Source organism: Lithobates pipiens, unplaced genomic scaffold (genome assembly GCF_037356315.1).
Source record: "Lithobates pipiens isolate NorthernLeopardFrog02 unplaced genomic scaffold, aLitPip1_a1.2 Scaffold_13, whole genome shotgun sequence".
Taxonomy (NCBI): domain Eukaryota; kingdom Metazoa; phylum Chordata; class Amphibia; order Anura; family Ranidae; genus Lithobates; species Lithobates pipiens.
Window position 1 is genome coordinate 153,661,102 of NW_027507718.1, and position 22,742 is coordinate 153,683,843.

The window sequence follows — 22,742 nt, forward strand, 5'->3', positions numbered from 1 at the left end:
TGCTTGTCGCTCATTGGGAAAGGAAAAAACATTTTTCCTTTCTTGATGAGAGCCGGCTCGATGCTGGCTCCCGGTGGCAATATTGCGTTAACCTACTGTACTCTTGGGAAATCAAAAACAGGTTACACTAAAGCATTACAAGTCATCTCACTTGGCCTCTGTCGGACAGACTGAAACACGGGCCGAAGGGCGGCCTTTTTTTGGACCTGCAAATGTCTGACATTTGGCCCGTGTGTACCCGGCTTACTCTAGGGCAATGACACAGAAGAGCAGCTCTAGTGCTTTTATGATCTAAAACCTTCATTCCAGCTACAGATGTGTCAGCCTTCTACCGATATGGGTAAACTCAAAACATAACAGTCAACCAACTGTATAAAGATAGACAAAATTACAGCAGATAGGTGGATGACGACAATAGTCACTAGAAAAATTAACGTAACAAAGAATTACCATTTCCATCATCTCAGGATCTTCAAAGTCATAGATAATGTGTTCCAATATGTCTCTGTCGGATACAAACCCCAATGCTCTGAACACAATGATAATGGGCACTTCTTGTTTAATATAAGGCAATGTTGCAACAATACGCTGACCAATAGCACTTTTTTTGGCTCCCTGTGAACATAAAAACAATTTGTCAGCTTCAAAAAATATCAAGATCTTTTGTTTTACCAAATGAAAGCACGAACATCTAACTCAGCTTTAAAAGGCCAACATATTAAAACCGGTCTTAGAGAAAAAAAATAAAAAATAGTACCAGCTTCCCTGCAGGTTGATGCCCTGCATACAATGACCTTATGGCAAACTTCCCTATAAAAACTGATCCCTTTAGTGGCACGCCGTCTCCGCTGACAAGGCTTCCATTCCAACTACACCCACTCTTTCTTCTAGGTTTGCAAGCTTCAGTTGTTTGAATGGCCTGAGCCACTACGACATCACTCCCACGTATGGGAGTCACAATCAAGGCACAGAGCTCTGAATGGACAGCACAAAGTATACTATTCTTTTAGAAATCGTGCAGTGGTGACATCACCAACTTATGCAAATTTCTTCTAAACAATGCAGATTTAGGAGATATTCACTGTACCTACAGGTAAGGCTTACCTGAAGGTACAAGTATAAAAAGCAGACTTTACTACCCCTTTAATTAAAAAAGTCATCAAAAATACATCCCTATACCAGTGAGAAACTTCTGCTTACCTGACCTCCCCTTGCAAGCATGCTGACCCATATAGAACTTGTTGGTCTTGAAGAATTCTCCAAGCAAGACCGGCACTCGGCAGTATAAGCATACTTGGAATCTTTCTTGGCAAAGACGTATACAGTGTTTGTGGCCATTTTTTCTTGGGCGATTAAAACCTAAAAAAAAAAAAAAAAATTAGATAGTCAATATAGGAAGAATATTGCATTTTAAATGTTATTAACCACTTCAATACAGGGCACTTCCACGCCCTTCCTGCCCAGACCAATTTTCAGCGCTCACACTTTGGCTACAGTGTAGCATGACTGAGCAATTGTCATTCAAACAAAATTATTTTTCACACAAATAGAAGCTTCGTTTGGCATTTGATCACCACTGGGTATTTGATAAGCAAAAAAATAAAATAAACACTTTAGCGTCCATTACAAAATATAGCAAATCAGCAATTTTTCCACAAACTTGGGCCAAAATACTGCTACATATCCTTGGTAAAAAAAAAAATAACCCAAATTAGTTAGTCTGCGTGAAAGTTAGAGCGTCTACAAGCTATGGTACCAATTATTTTTACCTAAAATTTTCATATTAACCAGTTACCGACTGCACTATAGTCAAATGACGGCTACAGTTCGGCTCAATAACTCTGGAAGGGCGTAGATTGACGTCCTCCCAAAATTACGCGCACACGGGACTCTACTTACCGGGTTCATGGTACCCGGCACAACATGGATTGAGGTATTTACCACGTGATCGCTCCATCCAATGATGGAGCAATTACAACGAAAACACAGCAGGGTCATCCAGGGGTTCAACTCTCTCCTCACACGGATACAGCGTGAGTGGAGAGCGATCAGTGTAAAATTGTGCATTTTTCCTATTACTGTGCTCAGCAGTGCAACATCAGTGTTCCACCATGTCATCTGTGCCACATCAGTGATAAACAGTGCCTCTACAGAGCCCCCTGTGCCCAGCAGTTCCCCCTCACCTATCCAGTTTATGTGTTGCAAAACAGTCACAACACCAGGAGGCCTATCAGCATCTGAGCCTAAGCGATGAGAGCAGTGGGGAGCTGAGTCTCAGTCCGATTTTTTTGAACTCCTCATTTCTTTATTATACATTTTTCATCATTACAAACCAAAATAGGGTAGAGCTAAATATAATGATACAATATGAGGAGCCATTTTGGCTCTGGAGTTAAATCAGAGTTCATGGTCCATGAATAGGCATTGTTGCAAAGGGTATTTTCTATCTTATAAAGAGCAAGTCTAGTTGTGCCTTCTCTCAGGTTATACATCTCTTAGCGTTGACACTTATAGATAAGGGGAGTTGGTACAGACTTACACAGGTCACAAACCTAAATCGTATTTTTAGAATAAGCTACAGAAAGCAGAAGGCTTATTCACAATTTCTGTTGCATATTGCATCTTAAATGTTTTTCTTTTTAATTTGGTAATATATCTGTATTAGTTATTCATACATATAAACCTGTTTATTACATATACGATTAGTAATAGGTTGCAAAGAGGAGTTCCTATGAAGAGTTTGTTCATGAAACTTATGTTTATCGTTAGAATAATGACTTCAGGTTCTAGGAATGTACAAACTATTAACTAGATGTGGGGTAACTCTCCCAAGTCATATTTTAAGGCGGAGACGAGATGGCTAGAGAATATTGACACTTGACTATCAGCCATTAGACAATTAATGGCGTTTTGCCAAGCCAAGCTCAGGTTGTGTCAATCACATTAGAAGTAATTTCTGATACAACAGTGCCCCTACAGGGGGAAATAGTAAGACCAAAAATGGCCACATATGTTGCTAAACAATCGTCATTTGACACAATCAAGTTACAAAGTAATGACATACACACCCACTTTTAGGGTGAAATAAAAAGGCATTACAGATCACAGATCGGGATGGGAAAAAAGGTAGCTGAAGAACTGTTGGGATGTTGGAAGGAGCTCCCTTGGGACTCTTATCTGAAGCTTCTCAAGATGACAGACTTCTTAAAGTTCTGGTAACGTGTTTATTATACCTTTTTGGTAATTATTATACAGGTTTTATTTAGCGCCAACAGTTTGCTCAGCGCTTTACAACATGAGGGCAGACATTACAGTTACATTACAATTTGGTACAAGAGGAATCAATTCAACATAATTTAATTGTTTTTACATATACATTCCTAAGGCTGCATTCACACCTGAGCGTAGCGTTTTCAGGCATAAATTCGCACTAATTTACCGCAATTTTGCTGTGGTTTTTACAGCGTTTTGCCATGATTTTGTGCAGGGCAAAAAGTCACCCATGTAATAAGAAAAAACGCCCAAATCTTCCTGATTCAAGCAACAAAAAAAAAAGGGTCCGGAACTTATTTAACCACTTGCCGACCGCCGCACGCCGATGTATGTCGGCAGAATGGCACGGGCAGGCATAAGGGCTTACATGTACGTCCTTGCCTGCCCACCGGGGGCCCTATCGGGCCCCCGCCCGGTGCCTGCGGCGGTCGGTATTCGTTCGGGAGCTATCCCGGACGAGGGGACGGCCATTCATTCATGGCCACCCCCTCGCGATCGCTCCCGGCGAATGAAAATGTCCGGTGACATCACTTCCTGTAATGTAAACACAGGAGGAGAGGAAGTGATGTATTCTCTCCTCCGTGTCGGTATTTTTCGTTCCGGCACCGAGGAGAGAGGTTCGGTGAGTTGCACCAACACACCCCACATACAGTAGAACATGCCAGGCACACTCACACCCACCCTTTACCCCTCGATCACCCCCCAATTACCCCTGCCCCCCCAGTCACAGTGACACCAATTGCTTTTTTTTTTTTTTTTTTTTGCATTGGTGTCATTTGTGACTGTAATAACTGTTAGGGCAGTTAGGGTTAGCCCCCTTTAGTTCTAATGTGCCCCCCTAACCCCCCCAATAAAGGTTTAACCCCGTGATCACCCCCCGTCGCCAGTGTCACTAAGGCTGGGTTCACATTGCAGCGGTTTATGAGAACGAATGTGATTCGCACCGCACTGCAAATCACATCCGATCTCTGTGCGATTCGAGTTCAGCCATACAGATAGTATGGCTGAATTAGTGTCGCACCCGCCGCAAATTCGCACTGGACCCTTTTTTTGGCCCGCAGCAGAATCGGATATGCGAACTGATCTGGGGGTGTCATTAACATTTCACTGACAATCCCAGCAGTTCGCATAGGGCAGTGTGAACTGCCGCCGGGAGGCATGCGATGCGGGAACCCGCCGCGGATTCATGGCGTTCCCGCATCGCTCCAGTGTGAACCCAGCCTAATAAGCGATAGTTTTTCTGATCGCTGTATTAGTGTCACAGGTGACACTAGTTAGGCAGGTATTTAGGTTCGCCGCAGCTTTTTATAGCGCCAGGGACCCCCATATACTACCGCATAAAGCCCCCTGATTGCCCCCTAGTTAACCCTTTCACCAGTGATCACCATATAACTGTTACAGGTGACGCTGGTTGGTTAGTTATTTTTTTATAGTTTCAGGGCACCCGCCATTTATTACCTAATAAAGGTTTAACCCCCTGATCACCCGGCGGGTGTCATTTGTGACTGTAATAACTGTTAGGGCAGTTAGGGTTAGCCCCCTTTAGTTCTAAGGTACCCCCCTAACCCCCCCAATAAAGGTTTAAACCCGTGACCACCCCCCGTCGCCAGTGTCACTAAGGCTGGGTTCACATTGCAGCGGTTTATGAGAACGGATGTTCACACCATGCGATCCGAGTTTGCAGATCGCACTGCGATATGCGAACTGATCTGGGGGTGTCATTAACATTTCACTGACACTCCCAGCAGTTCGCACAGGGCAGTGTGAACTGCCGCCGGGAGGCATGTGATGCGGGAACCCGCCGCGGATTTGTGGCGTTCCCGCATCGCTCCAGTGTGAACCCAGCCTAATAAGCGATCGTTTTTCTGATCACTGTATTAGTGTCACAGGTGACGCTAGTTAGGCAGGTAGGTATTTAGGTTCGCCACAGCTTTTTATAGCGCCAGGGACCCCCATATACTACTGCATAAAGCCCCCTGATTGCCCCCTAGTTAACCCTTTCACCAGTGATCACCATATAACTGTTACAGGTGACGCTGGTTGGTTAGTTATTTTTTTTTTATAGTTTCAGGGCACCCGCCATTTATTACCTAGTCTCACTAGTGTACCCCTAAATTTAGGGGTGTCTACTTTCCAAAATGGGGTCATTTGGGGGGGGGGGGGTTTGTGCCATCTTGGCATTTTATGGCCTTCAAAACTGTAACGCCTTTAGAAAGCCTGAAGGTGGTGCTTGGTTTTCGGGGCCCCGTACGCGGCTAGGCTCCCAAAAAGTCCCACATATGTGGTATCCCCGTACTCAGGAGAAGCAGCAGAATTTATTTTGGGGTGTCATTTCACATATGCCCATGGCATGCGTGAGCAATATATCATTTAGTGACAACTTTGTGAAAAAAAAAAAAAAAAAAGTTTGTAATTTTCCCGCAACTTGTGGCAATATAAAATATTCCATGGACTCAACATGCCTCTCAGCAAATAGCTTGGGGTGTCTACTTTCTAAAATGGGGTCATTTGTGGGGGTTTTGTGCCATCTTGGCATTTTATGGCCTTCAAAACTGTAATAGGTAGTGAGGAGTGAAGTCAAATATTTACGCCCTTAGAAAACCTGAAGGCGGTTCTTGGCTTTCGGGGCCCCGTACGCGGCTAGGCTCCCAAAAAGTCCCACATATGTGGTATCCCCGTACTCAGGAGAAGCAGCAGAATTTATTTTGGGGTGTCATTTCACATATGCCCATAGCATGTGTGAGCAATATATCATTTAGTGACAACTTTGTGTAAAAAAAAAAAATAAAAAAAATAAAAAAATATTTTTTTTGTCATTATTCAATCGCTTGAGGCAAAAAAATAAAATATTCAATGGGCTCAACATGCCACTTATCAATTTCCTTAGGGTGTCTACTTTTCAAAATGGGGTCATTTGGGGGGGGGTTTTGTACTGCCCTGCCATTTTAGCACCTCAAGAAATGATAGGCAGTCGTAAACTAAAAGCTGCGTAAATTCCAGAAAACGTACCTTAGTTTGTAGATGTGACAACTTTTGCGCAAACCAATAAATATACAATTATTGACTTTTTTTACCAAAGACATGTGGCTGAATACATTTTGGCCTAAATGTATGACTAAAATTGAGTTTTTTTGGATTTTTCTAATAACAAAAAGTAGAAAATATTTTTTTTCAAAATTTGCGGTCTTTTTACGTTTATATCGCAAAAAATAAAAGTCGCAGAGGCAATCAAATACCATCAAAAGAAAGCTCTATTTGTGGGAAGAAAAGGATGCAAATTTTGTTTGGGTACAACATTGCATGACCGCACAATTACCAGTTAAAGCAGCGCAGTGCCAAATTGTAAAAAGACCTCTGGTCATTTACCAGCAAAATGGTCCGGTCTGAAGGTGGTTAAGCTTCAGCAGACATGGAGTGGAGATGTGAACCATCTCCATTGAGAATAATGGATTTTTTCCCCTCTAGCGTTTTGTAGCTTCAAGCTACAAAAACGCTCAGGTGTGAATGCAGCTTAAGACCATTTAAATATATGGCAAAGCAAATTGGAGTTGTATTTTTAACTGCAGTATGAAAAAAAATTTAATAATTTAAAGACCGTTTTATTTGTCTTTAAAAAGCTAAAAGCCAACATTTGCAAAATGGTTTTATCAAGATGTAAAATAAATTCACTCTACATTTAACAGAAGCTTTGATCAAATTATCACGCTGTGTACAACATTTTAAGAGTTTAAGTTAAGGTCTGCTGGTTGAGAAGTGATAACACCGTGTTTAAGATAACAGATTTACACAAGTCCGTGAGACCACGGAAGCTACGGCTCAAAGAATTACCAAGTCTTAAATAGGATTTTTACTCACAGTAAAATCCTTTTCTCTAATTCACCGACCGACAGCTCCTCTCTAACAAAATGGGTTGTCATCTCTACCACTGGAGATTGCTAGACAAAGTTGTAATACAACACTTCAGAACTTTCAGTTCCGCCCAGGGGGGAGGTCCCTTGGCTACAACTCCCACAGCCTGCCCTAGCAGTATAACGTAAAGAGAAAGAAAGGAGAGGCGGGTGCTGTGTCGGTTGGTGAATTACAGAGAAAAAGGTACAAAAAAAATCCTATTTTCTCTTATATTCACCGACACAGCTCCTCTAACAAAATGGGACATCCGCAAGCAGTGCCAAACGAGGGGTGGGAAAGCAGCATAAAAAAAAAAAAAAAAAAAAAAAAAAAAAAAAAACTTCACCCACCATGGAAAGTGGGAACTAGTGAAACTAAACCCACAAAAAAAAAAAAAAAAAAAGTGTGGAAAAACACCATATAACCAGGTATCCTCAACAGGAGTGATCCCCAAGACCGCAACCATTGCGGAAGTAATGCAACCATGCATTAACACAACAGTACTACGTTTTATCAAAAAAACAGGAAAAACAAAGCTTGCCTACTTAATTGCAACTACGCGGCCGCCTGCAAAACTTTGCGGCCAAAACAGGCATCAGCTGGTGTCGGAAGGCCCAAGACCTTCCAATTGCCCTTGTAGAGTGGGCCATGACCGGAAAGGGGGGCACCTGCCCCTTCAAGACAGGCTTGTACTACAATCTGTCTGATCCACCTGGAAATGGTGGCCGACGAGACTGCCATACCCTTCTTTGGACCAGCCACCGAAACCAACAGTGAGTCTGACTTCCAAAAGGGAGCCGTGGCAGCCAAATACACCTTCAGGGCCCTAACCACGCCCAGAGTGTGAAGGCCCACCTTTTTTGGGGTGCTTTGGCTTAGGACACAACGATGGTAACACAATGTCCTCATTGATATGAAAAGCAGAGACCACCTTCGGTAGAAAAGATGGTTGCGGACGCAACACCACCTTATCCCTATGGATGACCAGATAGGGCAACTTGCAAGACAAGGCCGCCAATTCCGAAACCCTCCTGGCCGATGTAATGGCCACTAGAAAAAACACTTTCTGGGAAAGCGTCACCAGGAGAATCTCCCTGATATTTTCCAACAGCGGTTTTTGAAGCGCCAACACCAGGTTTAAATCGAATGGGGGTAACGGTGGGCGCCCCCGAGGGACTACATGTCGTACCCCCTGAACGAAGGTACCCACTAAGGACTGCGATGCCAGGGGTCATTGGAGAAAAAAAAAAAAAAACGATAGCCAGGGCTGAGATCTGCCCCTTGATGGTGCTCAATGCCAATCTCTGGTCTACTCCTCGCTGGAGAAACAGCAGGATCCTCGCTATGGAAAAGGAACACTGATGCCAACCTCACACATGGAGATGTAAGCCTTCCAGGTACAATGGTATATCTCCCTAGAAGACGATTTGTGCCCTCAATAGTTGGAATCACAGTCCTCAACACCTGGCTCTCAATAGCCATGTTATTAAAGCCAGCGATTGTAAAGCAGGATGAAAAATTGGAAATTGAGGATAGGAGGTCCTTCCGCCAAAGCAGTCGCCAGGGAGAGTCTGCCACTAGACGCACTATATCTGCGTACTAGGGGCGCTGAGGCTAATCTGGGGCTACCAGTATTGCTGGGATCCCCTCGGCTTCCACTCTGCAAAGCAGACGTGGCAACAATTTCAGGGGAGGAAAGGTGTAGATCAGCTGGTACTCATCCCACGGAGCCACCAGCGGGTCCGACGCGTCTGCCCACGGATCTCGTCCTGGACACTAATCTTGGCACCTTCCGATTGAGATGGGAGGCCAGTAGATACATATCTGGTGCTCCCCACTTCAGGCACAGCAGCCTGAATGTCTCCGGATGCAATGCCCAGTCTCCTGGGTCCAGCATCTGTCGACTCAGATAGTCCGCCTGCCAGTTTTCCACTCCTGGGATGTAAATGGCCGACATGGCCGCTATGTGTCGCTCTGCCCACCGAAGTATGTGAGTGACCTCACGAGCAGCGGCTGTGCTTCTTGTTCTCAATTCAAGCAGATTGATCGGCAACTAGGATTCCTCCATCGACCAGAGGCCCTGAATCGACTGAACCCCCATCACTCCACCCCAGCCAGATAGACTGGCCTCCGTAGTGATCACCATCCATTTCAGAGGAGGGAACGATTTTCCGGACTGAATCGCCGGGGACCTCAACTACCAGATCAGAGAGTCCCTGACTGGGGGGCTCACCTGGATCTGTCGATCTAGGGACAACTGAGACTTGTCCCATTTTAACAAGATCCCCTTCTGCAGTACTCTGGTGTGGAACTGGGCATAAGGTACTGCCTCGAAGGGGGCTACCATGAGTCCCAGGACTTGCATACAAAACTGGAGCAATGACCACTTTAGGTTCATCAGCAGTTTCACCGCAGACCACAGTCAGCAATTTGACAGGAGAAAAACGCTCTCACTTCCCTGGAGTCCAACAGTAAACCGAGGTACTCCAAACGCTGGGTCGGCACAATCACTGACTTTAGGTTCAACAGCCACCCAAATTCTTGCAGGATTTGCATGATCTCCATATCCTCCAATTCTGAGGCGGAAGATGCTCTCAGGAGGAGATAGTCCAGGTAGCCCACGGTCGCAATCAATACTGGAGCTAGTACCTTGGTAAAGACTCAGGGGGGGTGCCAGACCAAAAAGGAAGAGCCACAAATTGGTAATGGGCTTCCCCGACTGCAAAACGCAGAAGCTTTTGATGCCGAAGGCATATAGGTATGTGCAGGTACGCATCCTGGATGTCCAAGGACACCAGGGAGTGCAGCGACTACTGAGCGAACTGATTCCATTCTGAACCTCTGCACTTTTACAAAGTGATTGAGGGCTTTCAAGTCCAAGATTGGACGTACCCCTTCCTTCTTGTGAACCACAAACAGATTTGAGTAGAATCCCTGGAAGCGTTCCGGAACTGGTACAATCAACCCTCAATTCAGCAAGTCCGTTACCACCCCCAACAGGGCCTCCCGGCAAACCAGGGATATGGGTATGCTGGAGAGGAAGAATCTGTTTGGCGGCCGAGAGGAACTCCATCTTGTAGCCTGTGGAAATCAGATCGCAGACCCATTGGTCGGATAACCGGGAGGACCATTGGGCCGCAAACACCCGAAGGCGACCCCCCCACCCGAGACATGGGTGGGGGAAAACCTTCATGCGGTAGCACTTTTATTTGCAGGCTTGCGGTTCTAGGGATGTTTTTGACCGTCCGTGGGCGTCCTGTCAGGCTGGGGATGTTTTGTCGAAGCACCGGCGAACAAAAAAAGCCGATTGTGAGCGGAAAAAGAGGGCCCTTGCCTGCGGTGTGGCTCCTTAGCCTTCCTGGCCTGTGGAAGTAGAGTATTCTTACCACCAGTGGCATTTTTAATAATGTCATCTAACGAGGCTCCAAAGAGCCAGTCGCCAAGAAAAGGAAGACCCGTCAGGGATTTCTTGGATGCCTGGTCAGCAGACCAGCATTTAAGCCAAATCAGGCGCCTCAGCACCACAGCTGATACTGAAACCCTGGATAACAGAGGGAGAGTATCCAGGGCCGCGTCACAGACGTACTTAAGGCCTTGCACTAGTTGGTCTGCTAGTTCCACGCAGACGGGGGAGGCCTGCTGCTCTCCCAATTTGCGGTGCAAAAGTTTTGCCCACTCAGTGTCTGCGACACCAGTGCAGATGCCAGTACCGGTCGCACGGTTGACCCCAGAACCGTAAACAAGGAACGAGCCACCGCCTCGGCCTTCCTGTCCGTGGGATCCTTGAATGCAGGAGTCCCCTCAACCTGGATACTGGTGGGTCCACGACTGGAGGAGCCGACCATTTCTTGAGAAGGCTTACCTCAAAGGGGTAACGCACCGCCATGTATTTGGGGACCGAAAAGGTCAGTTGCGGGCAACCCCATTCCTTGTAAATTAACTTGTCAAAATAAGTCAGATACGGGAACACCTTAGGTGAACATGCTGGCTTGCGGGACCCAAAAGGGACTAGTACATCAGCAGAGGGATCTGCTGGCTCCTGAATCTCCAGAGTATCACGCACAGCTGTGATAAGTGCTCCAACTAGCGCTTTGTCATCCTCACTGTCCGAATGGTCCTGGTCAGTGTCATCTGACAGGACAGAGCAGGGATCACCGGCCTCAGCAGGACCAAAGTCTGCGTCCGAGCTCTCCCCAGAGGATGGGGGGGGGGGGGGGGAGGCTGCTTTTTAGCACCTTTTTCCCACGTACTAAAAAAATCCCCCTATATAAATGGGATTATAAAATGACCAACACCACACACAAATCAAAAACAGAGATTTCATTAACAAATACAAAACAAAGGATACACAAATACATTAAAACCAGAGGGACTACTGGACAAAGTGTCCCAGTGGTATAGCAAAATGTTATAAACACATGATTACATAAAAAAAAAAACATTAAAAAAATTAATCATACTCTAAGCTGATGACCCCACACCCGACGAGTTTCTAGTTGCTGAAAACTTTCCTCGGGTGAAGAACAAAAAGTTGGATGGCAAGTTGATAATTCTACAACATAGAAAAACACAATCTTACACAAATTTACTAAAAATTACATGTGCTAGCATGAATGCGAGTAGGAGGGAGGAAAAAATGTGATCAAAATGTAACCCACCTGAGATATTAATTCAAAGAGAGATGTAGTGGGACCATTACATACAAATGCCTGTCAGTTTGTGTGGCTTTGTCCCAGACTGGTATTTGGCCATGACTACTTCCCTTTTGGTCCACCCTTCCTATGCAAAATGAAAAATGATTATGACGAAACATACAGTAAGTGGCTACCAAGAGATGTCTAGAGGTGTCTAAGAGGATCGCCCCATATACAAAAGAGCCTATACCCCGTATACTCAACAGGCGAGATCAAAAGGATTCCATAGAACCAACTCTCAGATTACTGTCCAAACTAGTACTAAATATACAAATATCCCTATGCCACCCAGTAGTTTGGCCAAAATAAGATGAACTGAACAGATATGATCAAGATATGCATAAATCACAGATGGCCCAGCCTCCACCATAGAGAAAAGAGACCGTAGCATGCAGGCGTAAAGATGCACAGCGCCGCACCAACACAGGGGCAGGCCACACAGGCTGCAGGACCCAGGCACCCCCAGTACAGCTAAACCCCCCGGTGAGAGCCCAGGGCACACGCACACACCGCTCAGCATCACAGCGCCCCCCCCCTCTCGGAGGAGGGGTATTAGGGACAGGGGAGAGAAGAGAGGGGGGGTGAGGGGGGCCCCCCGAATCGACCTCCCAGGGAATGCCCAGCTGCTCCACCCTGCCGAGACAGGGAGAGCTTTACTTACCAGTCCTGAAGAGCTGGGGGACATTCCATGATAGTCAACTCCTGATCAGTACAGGGAAGACTACTGGCCCGGCATACTATGACAGACATCAGTAGCCCGGTCATATGTATGCCCGGGAGCATAAAGCTGAGGTATGTCGTGGCCTGCCGAGCTGTGACCTGCACACACTAGATGGCCGGACAGGGGAGACTACAAGGATAAGTGAACCAGCCTGTCACCCAGCCAGCTGTTGATAGAAGATCACAGGATCATTCATCTTGCACAAAGAGCCAAGCTTCTGCATCAAAAAACACAGACTGCAGGGTTCCTAGGTGCATCTCCTTCACTAGGCAAAATAAAACAGAGTCTGCTAGGGCAGGCTGTGGGGGTTGTAGCCTAGGTACTGCTCCCTGGGTGGAACTAAAATTCCTGAAGTGTTGTATTACAACTTTGCCTAGTAATCTCCAGTGATAGGGCTGACAACCCATTTTGTTACAGAGAGGAGCTGTGTCGGTCGGTGAATAGAAGAGAAATACAAGTATCATTAAAGAATTTGAATGTGGTATTTTGTTATAAGAACTTGAATAATAGAAATGTGAATAATATTCTCTTTGTCATCATTTACCTCTATATGTAAAAGCATACATTTTCTGGTTTTAATCACGAAATATACCTCATATTTGCACTGTATTTTTTAGTTAATATATATTTTTAAGCAATATCATTTGTATCACTTGTCTTCAAAATAGCACAGATAAACCAACTTGAATTTCTTGTTGGTATTGGAAGAAAATTGTAAGTCTCCCAAATCAAAGATTTGCACGTTTTCATAATTACAATACATTTTTAATATTTCAGTATAAACATTGACAGTACTTATCACTTATACACTTTGTACATAAATTATAAGGCCAGTGAGGATGGTGCTAACCATGGAACAAAAAGCCATGGTTTCCAGTTTGTACAGGTAACTGGATGTGCCTCTGTTACAATAGATCTGTTCTTTCAGAATATTGTCGTTTACCTGAAAGCGCCATTCCTCAAAAGAAGGTGCACTCAGAGATATCCACCTTTGGGCAATTCGCTTTTGTGCCATAAACAATAGTCTGCTAATTGTTATCAGAATATCTTGGGGCACCATAATGTTTTGCAGCATTAAAAAAATTCTATACACGATGGCAGCAGGGATGGGCAGAGAGCGGAATGTGAGGACGTAGCATCCGCCTGAGGGGAGGGGGCTAGCCACCGCTTACCGCGGCGTGCGAGAGCGAGGGATGTAGGACGTTGCCCGGTTAGGTAAGGTGAGAGGCACCGACCCAAGCAGACGTGGGAGCCCTCCCGCGGCAGCTCTGACACGCGGACCTGTGTGGTCCTGTATATCCATCGCCCACAAGCAGGCAATGAACTGAGCTGACAGGAAGGAAATAGAGGTTGGCCGACAGCCCCTCTCTGCCCATGCTCCTTCCTCCTGCTGATGTTAACAGGCGGCACTGAACATCCTACTGGCTGTACGAGTTTGGAGAAATCCAGGAGATCAGCAAAAGGATGGGAACATTTGGTTTTCACTGTGCCCTGTCAGTAAAATTTAGAATACCTAATAAGGTCATACTGTACATTCATAATCTGAACCCCCTGTACAAAAGCTGAGTCTATGCAATCTGTTCCGGACCGATATCCCCGGAAAAGGTAGTAATCCAGGGCAGGAAGGTACCCCTAACAGGAAAGACTCCTGCCAGAAAAACGAGGCAATATTATAAAGTGCTTTTCAGGTAGTATTTAAAGAAAAGCCTATAGGGATGTGCAGCACTGGAATTATCACATACACATGCACTGGAATCAGATTAAGTTATACTATTCTTAAGTGTTTACTGCACTAAGGGAAATGTGAAGAAGATCACGTGGCACCATAATCTCCTATATATGCAAAAGGAATCTGCCTGTTTGAAAGTTAATCTACAAATTATTCCCCAGATTGACATCAGGTGGAGAAGGAGATAATCTGGTATCCGTTGGAGAAGGATCCAGCCAGATAATGATACAACATTTGTAAGCACGTCACTCGCAATACTCACATTAGCTTATGGGGTTATGCAATACTGGAAATATCTTATATACATGCACAGGAACTGCATAAGGATGTAACTTTTGGAAGCGCCTTGATTGTAATTATTCAGAGAAACGCCTATAAGATCACATTGTGCTGGTTTGTATTATACATAATTCAGTGGGTACCCTCCTGTATAAAAGCGTTTTGGAGTGACTCCCCTGGGTAAAAGGATGTAACTCACAGCAGCAAGGTATATACATACGTGGGAGGAACCAAGCCAGTTAGTTAGTGAGGCAACTGTCTAAAGAGCGAGGCTGGCTGTTTTAGAGAAAAGCCAATAAGGTTATGCTGCACTGGAACTATTTCATATACATGTGTAGGAACTGGACGTTGTAACATCTTAAAGTGTTGTGCTTGTAAGACTTGGAGAAATGCCTATAAAAAGGTCATGCTGTACTGGTATCATTTTATATACATGCACAGGAATTTTCTGGTTTGAAAGCTGAATCCACAAAGTGGTCTCTAGCGACCAGCCTGGGTAAAGGGTGCAACCTAGAGCCGGAAGATATTTCTATGAGAAGGATTACAGTCAGATAAGGATGCAACAATCCAAAGCGTTGTGTTTATTATACTTAAAGAGCCTACAATGTTACCTGTACTGGAACTATTTTATATACAGGCACAGGAACTGTAGAAGGATGTAACTTCTTAAAGTGGTTATGTGTAATATTCAGTAATTTGCCTATAAGGTTATGCCGTACTGGTATTACTTCACCTGTATGTACAAGGGGAGGAGCATAAGGACTAGTCAAAACTGGGGAGATTAAAAAAATGATTCGAGAAGGACACCATGAATAAATCGGCAAATAAATCCACCAAAGGCAGGGCAACGAAGACCCCAAAGGAGAAAGGAACGGACAGCACGATTCAACATATGACTCCAGGAGTAAGCCCTAAAAATCCTGGAGCAGGGAAGAAACAGCAGTGTATGCTGGAAAAGAAAAAAGGCTTGGAAAAACACAAAGAGGGAAGGGCCCACCATACTAGAGAGGATATAAACAGATAATGAAATGGAAAGCAGTAAAGTTGACGAGTCGAGGAAAGAAGACTACCCCCCTACAAAAAGGAGAAATGCTGGAGATGTTGCCGAGACTTGAAAATGCGATTAAAGCAGACAAAGGGGTTACGGAAGGACCTGGGAGGCCTACTAGCGAGAGTAGAGGCCACCGAGAACTGTATAGACCAACAGGCCCAGGAATTAGGCAAAGTAAAAGAGCAAGTAAAAGCAACACAATGAATTCAGAGGGAAATTATGTATAAGATGGAAGACCAGGAGAATCGGAGCAGAAGGGGAAAAAAAAAACAAAAAAAACAAAAATCGAAGGATCCGGTCGGTTCCAGAGGTAAAAAGGGGAAGACCTGAGGAAAATTTTTGAAATCATTTTCGCTCCCTGTTGGGGAGAAGAGACTGCGAATCTCCCAAAATATGGATAGGATACACAGAATAGGGAAATTAAGACATCTAGATACAGAAAGACCATGGGACAAGGAGTACTAAACTAAGGGGGAGATCCCCCTTACAATACAATGGAGCGGACTTGCAATTTTTTTCAGATTTATCATCAGAGACGCAAGTAAGGAGGCGGCTTTTGAAACCGCTGTTGGAGGAGATGAGGGTGCAGAATGTTAAATACAACTGGGGTTCCCGGCATGACTATTAGGGGTGAAAGACGCGAAAACGGCGAGGCTGAGATTCCCGGAAGATCTGACGGACTTTTGTAACAAATTGGATCTGCGTATACCTGATCTGGTATAGTAGCCCACTGCCCCAAAACAAGTTGATTGTGAGATGGTATGGCATTATACGACCATCAGTCAATCAAGGACCGAGACTGGGCCACAGGGTTCGGTTGGAGGGGTTGGGGTGAGTTGGGGGATGGAAATGGGGTGGCGGGAGGGGAAAGGGAGAAAGGGGTTAATCGTAGACTACCCGAGTAATACAGTAAAGCACCTGGTTGTGGGAGGAAAAGGTGTCAGCCTAAGACGATGCAAAAAAGTAAAATGACAGGAACAAATTTTATGACATACAATGTGAAAGGATTAAATACGCCAACCAAGAGGCATCAGATTCTAGCCGAGTTAAAAAGATACAACGCAGACGTAGTGGCTCTGCAAGAAACACACATCTCCCTGGCATCAAACATTAGATTATACTCCAAGAATTTCCCTACCAGGTTCTATAGTAAGACAATATCCACAAGAAGTAGAGTAGCAATAGGTTTTTAAAAAAAAAAAAACAAGGTTTCAACTACTAGATAGAATGAGCAACGCAGAAGGGAGATATCCGTTTCTAAAAGGCAAACTTGATGAGATGGATTGTACACTAGCCAATATCTATGCCCCCAATAATAATTCCATTGGTTATTTAAAGGAGATATTAAGGAAATGAATGGAGTTTAAAAATGTATGTGTGTTTATGCAGGGTGATAGAAATTTCTGTTTGGACCCCGGAGTGGACAGTACGTCCGGAGCAGAGGACGAGAAATGAACAGCTAAAAAAGATTGGGCAAAAATGATATGCTAGCCAATTGGTGGATGGAGAGTTATGAACCCGAAAGCCCGGGACTACTTGTTCTACTCTCCGGTCCATGGTACTTACTCCTGCATCAACTATATATATTCATAGACCATGGAATTTTAGATTATGCGGTAGAAGCAGGTATAGAAGCAATTACCCTCTCAGATCACACCCCAGTTAAAATGTGAATGAATATCCTGGGGAATGGGAAAAGGCCCTCGTCGTGGCGGATCAACGAAGACTTGATACAAGACGAAGAGGGCAGTGCCAAGATAGGTAGAGAAATTGAACAGTACTTTGCAATAAATGAAACCACGGGAATAGCAGGACACATACTATGGGATGCACATAAAGCATACATTAGGGGAATCCTGATAGCATTAGGGTCAAAAAGAAAAAAAAAAAAAAATGAGGGTTGAGAGTATTAAAGCTCTAATGGATGAGATGTACAAATTGGAACAAGAGCATAAAAAGGTCAGAATCAAGGGGAAGTGCTGTAAAAAAAAAAAAAAAAATGAGTGAATAAAAAAGGGAACTGGAGGGCCTGCTGGCACAAGAAACTAAGCAGGCTTTTAACGGCCTGGCTCGAGAACGATACCTATGGGGTGATAAACCAAGTAAATCTCTAGCTAAGATGCTACTTAAAAAAACAAAAAACACAAACACACACACGCACACTAAACTTTATTGGAAAAATGTCAAATAAAAACAGCACCATGGTATATACAACAAAAGAAATAGCTGAAAATGTTAGAAAATACTACGAGGGGATATACTCAGACATCAGGGGATACAGGATAAGGCTAGAGAAAAGAACATCCTCACCTTTTTAAAAAAAAAAAAAAAAAAAAAAAAAAGCAAGACCACCTAAAATAAGTGTTCAAGATAGGGAGAACCTAGAGAGCCCAATAACGGAAGAGGAAATTAATGGGGCACTCTTAGGCTGCTTTTACACTGGGGCGGTATTCAGGCGTTACAGCGCTAAAAATAGCGCCTGTGTAGCGCCTGAAAAAAAACGGCCCCTTTCACTCCAGTGTGAAAGCCGGAGGGCTTTCACACTGGAGCGATGCGCTGGCAGGACGGTGAAAAAAGTCCTGCTAGCCGCATCTTTGGAGTGGTGAAGGAGCGGTGTATTCACCGCTCCTACCCATTGAAATCGATGGGACACCGCCGGCAAAGCGCCGCTGCAGCGGCGCTTTGCGGGCGGGTTTAACCCTTTTTCGGCCGCTAGCAGGGGTTAAAACCACCCCGCTAACGCCTGCAGACCGCCGCTAAAACGACGGTAATGCGCCGCTAAAAAAATACCGGCACTTTACCGCCGACGCCACTCCCGCTGCAGTGTGAAAGCAGCCTTAGAGTCAGCTCCGGGAAAATCCCCCGGATCAGATGGGTTTACAATGTTCTATTACAAAAAGTTTAAAGAAATGCTAACCCCAAAAATGTGTCGATATATGAATGGGTTGGGAGAGGAGTACAAAATGAGCAGCGAAGCCCTACTGGCCACAATTACCCTAATCCAGAAAGAGGGGAAAGATCCAACACAATGTACTAGTTTTAGTCCGATCTCCTTGCTTAATACGGATACAAAATTATATGCAAAGGTCCTGGCAGGGCGGTTGAGGGGCCTATTGACTACACTAGTCCATCCAGACCAGGTGGGGTTTGTACCAGGCAGGGAAGGAAGAGATAACGGGCTGAGAACTCTTCTTCTCCAGCAGATGCAAGGGAGGAAGACCCCCAGTTTGCTAGTCAACGGACGCCCAGAAGGCCTTCGATAGAGTAGATTGGGGGTTTATGTTTCACACGATTGAAAGTATGGGGGTAGGCCCGAAAATGATCCAGAAGATGAAAATCTTGTACCATCAACCAGTGGCGTGGATAAAAGTGAACGGGCTGGAGTCGTTCCATTTTTAAATGAAAAGGGGAACAAGGCAGGGGTGTCCTTTGTCCCCCTCCTATTCGTGTTTTTGCTGGAACCCCTCCTTGCGTCCATCCGGGAAAACACAAAAAAGGTGTAACAGTAGGGAGGGAGGAACACAAACTCGCTGCATTTGCAGACATTTTACCTTAGTAACTTAAAGAAAACTATGCCAAATTTATTAAAGACGTTAGAACAATACGGGACCTCTCAAATTTTAAAATTAAATCGGCTCAAATCGGAGATATTAAACATCAATATCAACAAAGCCGAGGACCGAATTTTTCAGAGGGAATGGAGATTCCCTTGGTGGAAGGAACTCAAGTACCTAGGTATTAAGTTGGGCAATTCAGAGAAGAAATTGTATAGAATAAATTACATACTGTTACTGAACGAAATTCAGGCGGAATGCAAAAGATGTGGGAATAGACCATTATCGTGGTTAGGACGTATAAATACAGTAAAGATGACAATATTTCCGAAAATTCTTTACATGTTACCGATATTACCACAAGTTTATTTCACAAAATTAAAAATCGGTAATTAAGAAATTTGTATGGAAGAACAAAAACCTAGACTAGCCCTGGCCAGCATGCGACAACCAAGAAAAAAAAAGGGGGGGGGCTCCCAGATGTTCAGATTTACATCCTGTCTAGAACGACTGAATTAACTAAGAGGGATAATAATGAAAAAAGGTGGGTGAATCTTGAACACGTTAGTTGTAAGGCACAATTATGAAAGCAAATTTGGAACCCCCCTCCCCATAAGAGGACAGTGGTCCTAGAAGGGAATATAACACGTAACACATTTAGAATATGGGTTATGGTCTACAGGCAATTAAATGGGAAATACAATTCACCTCTTAAAGCACTAAAGGAAAATGAATACTTTCCATTAGGTTGTGGAGAGATAGGGGGCAAATGGGTGAAGGAAGAAGCACAGTTAAAAGATGTAATTATTAAAACTGAATTTTAGCACCAATCCACAAAATAAAGCAAAAAACGGGTATGATGGTGATTGATGGGTGGAGGTACTCTCAGCTCTCCCACTTCGTGAAAAAAATGACTGCAGCCGTTTCGATCGGCTGGAGAACTAACCCCCTTGGAACAGTTATGCACAACAGTTAATCCCAAGGGGATTGTGTCAAGGTGGTATAAGTTGTTGCTATCTGGGGGAAGAGCGGGGAGTCCCCCCAATCATCAAAAGATGGGAAAGGGAGTTGGCCATACAAAAAGATAATTTAACGATCGATAAAAAATTTTAATTAGTTCATGGATCGGCCGTAGATTCTAAAAAGGTTGAGTTATAAATGTCTGACCAGATGGTATTACACCCCAGACAAGAACTGTAAATTCCAACCAGATAGATCAGGGGAGTGTTGGCGTGGGTGTAACGAGGCGGGTACTATGGCCCACCTATGGTGGGAATGCCCGAAGATCAAGATATTGGAACAAGATTTTACGTCATTAAAGATATAACCAAAACCTCGGTGGCTGATGATCCCTGGGTAGTACTATTTCACGGCATAAAGGGTGGGGTGAAACAGTCTAAGGAAACCATAATCCCTCATTAAATGCTGGGAAAAAATTCATTCCAAAAAAATGGCAGGAGACAGAGGCGCCCCCAATTTGGGAGTGGGTTGACGCTATAGAAGAGTCCTTTAAGATGGAATGCTTATGTTGTAGTCTGGAGGAGAAGAGCAATAAACATTATCAAGAAATGGAAGTGTTGGCAAGAATTTAAAAAAAGGTGAGGTAGTACAGAAGGGTTAAGGGTATGAATCCCACACCGGTGCGAATTTGGTAGAGAATGGTAACTGTTCGGAGGTGGTCTACAGAGCAAGTGGGGGGGGGGGGGGTGAGGTAGGCGGGGTGGGGGGAGGGGAGGGGGTGACTTGTTAGTAAAATTGGGATAAGTGAATATGTGTCAGAAATAACATGATATAAAAACTATATAGATTTTAAAAAAAAAAAAAAATTTTTTATTGATTATCTTGGGGCATAAGTTCTTCATCAAGGTAGCCCAACAAGCAAATTGTAGTGTTCTTATGGATATCTGTATGAAAGATTTCACGAATTGTATTCACCACCTCTCGCCAATATTTAGCCATTTTAGGAGAATTCCACAACATATGCATTAAATCAGCAGGTGATTTTTGGCACCGTGGACAGTCTGGGGAATTACGTCTACCCCACTTAAATAGTTTGACTGGTGTTCTATACACCCTGTATATTATAAATTGGGTCAGACATTGTGCTGGCGATAATGAAACTAGGGGTATCCTAATATTAATTGCCAAGTATCATCTGCAATAGCCCCTATAACTAGCTCCCACCCTTTTCTGCCTGGGCTAACACCCTCATCTCGACAATCTCGTAAGTTTTCCATATAGAAATGTCAAGTCTTTTTTGAATCCTCCGTGGCAAATAAAGCTAATAAAGTTATAAGTGGCATTGGTTTTAGCACTTTTTCCCCCTTTAAAAAGATTGGGCCGCATGTCGTAGTTGCAAAAAAAAAAAAAAAAAAAACTATGATGGGGTAAATGAAAAGATTCTTGCAAGTCCTGAAAGGAGCATAGATTATTATGTGACTACAGCTGTGTTATATATTGGAGGCCTTTAGAGCACCAGCTTTCGAATCCCACCAGTTTACCTAGTTCTTTATGTTGCATATTCCCTCAAAGTGGTAAATACTCAGAGGCACCTTCATATTTCGTTATACTCATTTCCTCCCAAAATCTATTCATGAGCGACACTGTTGGGCTCTTACAGGTATAAACACAGGCCCCAGATTCCAACTGGGCCAGGTGGTTATAGCGTGAGCTGTTAGCAGTAGGGCCTGTATAGGGTCCTCTCAGTTCACAATTCCAGCCAGCAAAACGCTGAAGCTGGGCGGCTATGAAATAATGTCAGGGCTGAGGTATCGCCAACCCACCCCCATCCCTTTCTCTCTGGAGAATAGATGACCTAATCCTGGGATTTTTTTCCCTTTCCATAATAGCCTTCAAACGGATTCAATTTTTTTTAACCATTTGAGAGGTATCATCGGTAAGTTGTGAAAAATTGAGGGGCACAGAACATTTTTAAAAAGGTTTGCTTGACCCACCGATAATGGCAGCTTAGTCCATGCCATGCTCTTAAGTTGGAATTTAGTAAGGCTAGGGGATAAAGCAAATAATTTTCTACCTGAAATGTATCATTCCCAAGTATTTAAATGATGAAACAGTTTTAACCTGAGGAGCCTCTCAACATGGACAAACTAGGGTCATCTTAAAAAGGGAGCAAAACAGATCTATCCCAGTTAATGACATCCAGAAAGCAGGCCGAAGTTTTGTATAAGTGCCAATAAAGATCTTAAAGATTTATCCGTATCCCCAAGAGCAGAGTGGTGTCTTCATATACAGATATTTTTGAATTTCTCATTCCTCTAATAAATACACAGATTCTGATTGTCGGAAGGCTTCAGCCAGGGGTTCGATGGCCATTGCAAATAGCAGGGGAGACAGCAGACATCCCTAGTGCCTCTGTATAGTGGAAAAAAAATCAGATACCATACCATTTATTTACATACAGGCCCTTGGGGCAGAATACATCATTTTAACCAAGCGTATAAATCTTTCCGAGGCCGAACGCACCCATCACTTTCCACAGGTATGTCCACTCGCGCTGTTGAAAGCTTTTGCAGCATCGAGTGACAAATTCCCT

At 44.2% G+C, this 22,742-nt stretch overlaps 1 protein-coding gene across 2 annotated transcripts in view; it reads right to left on the reverse strand.

Annotated features, from left to right (window-relative positions):
- POLR2B (RNA polymerase II subunit B) overlaps positions 1–22,742 on the reverse strand; it is a 726,171-nt gene that overhangs the window by 583,940 nt on the left and 119,489 nt on the right. For both annotated transcript variants that reach the window (XM_077475735.1, XM_077475736.1), the window contains 2 exons: positions 1,201–1,359; positions 451–615 (listed from right to left, as the gene is read on the reverse strand). In XM_077475735.1, coding sequence (XP_077331861.1) covers positions 451–615; positions 1,201–1,359 — 324 coding nt within the window. The remainder of the gene's footprint in view (positions 1–450; positions 616–1,200; positions 1,360–22,742) is intronic.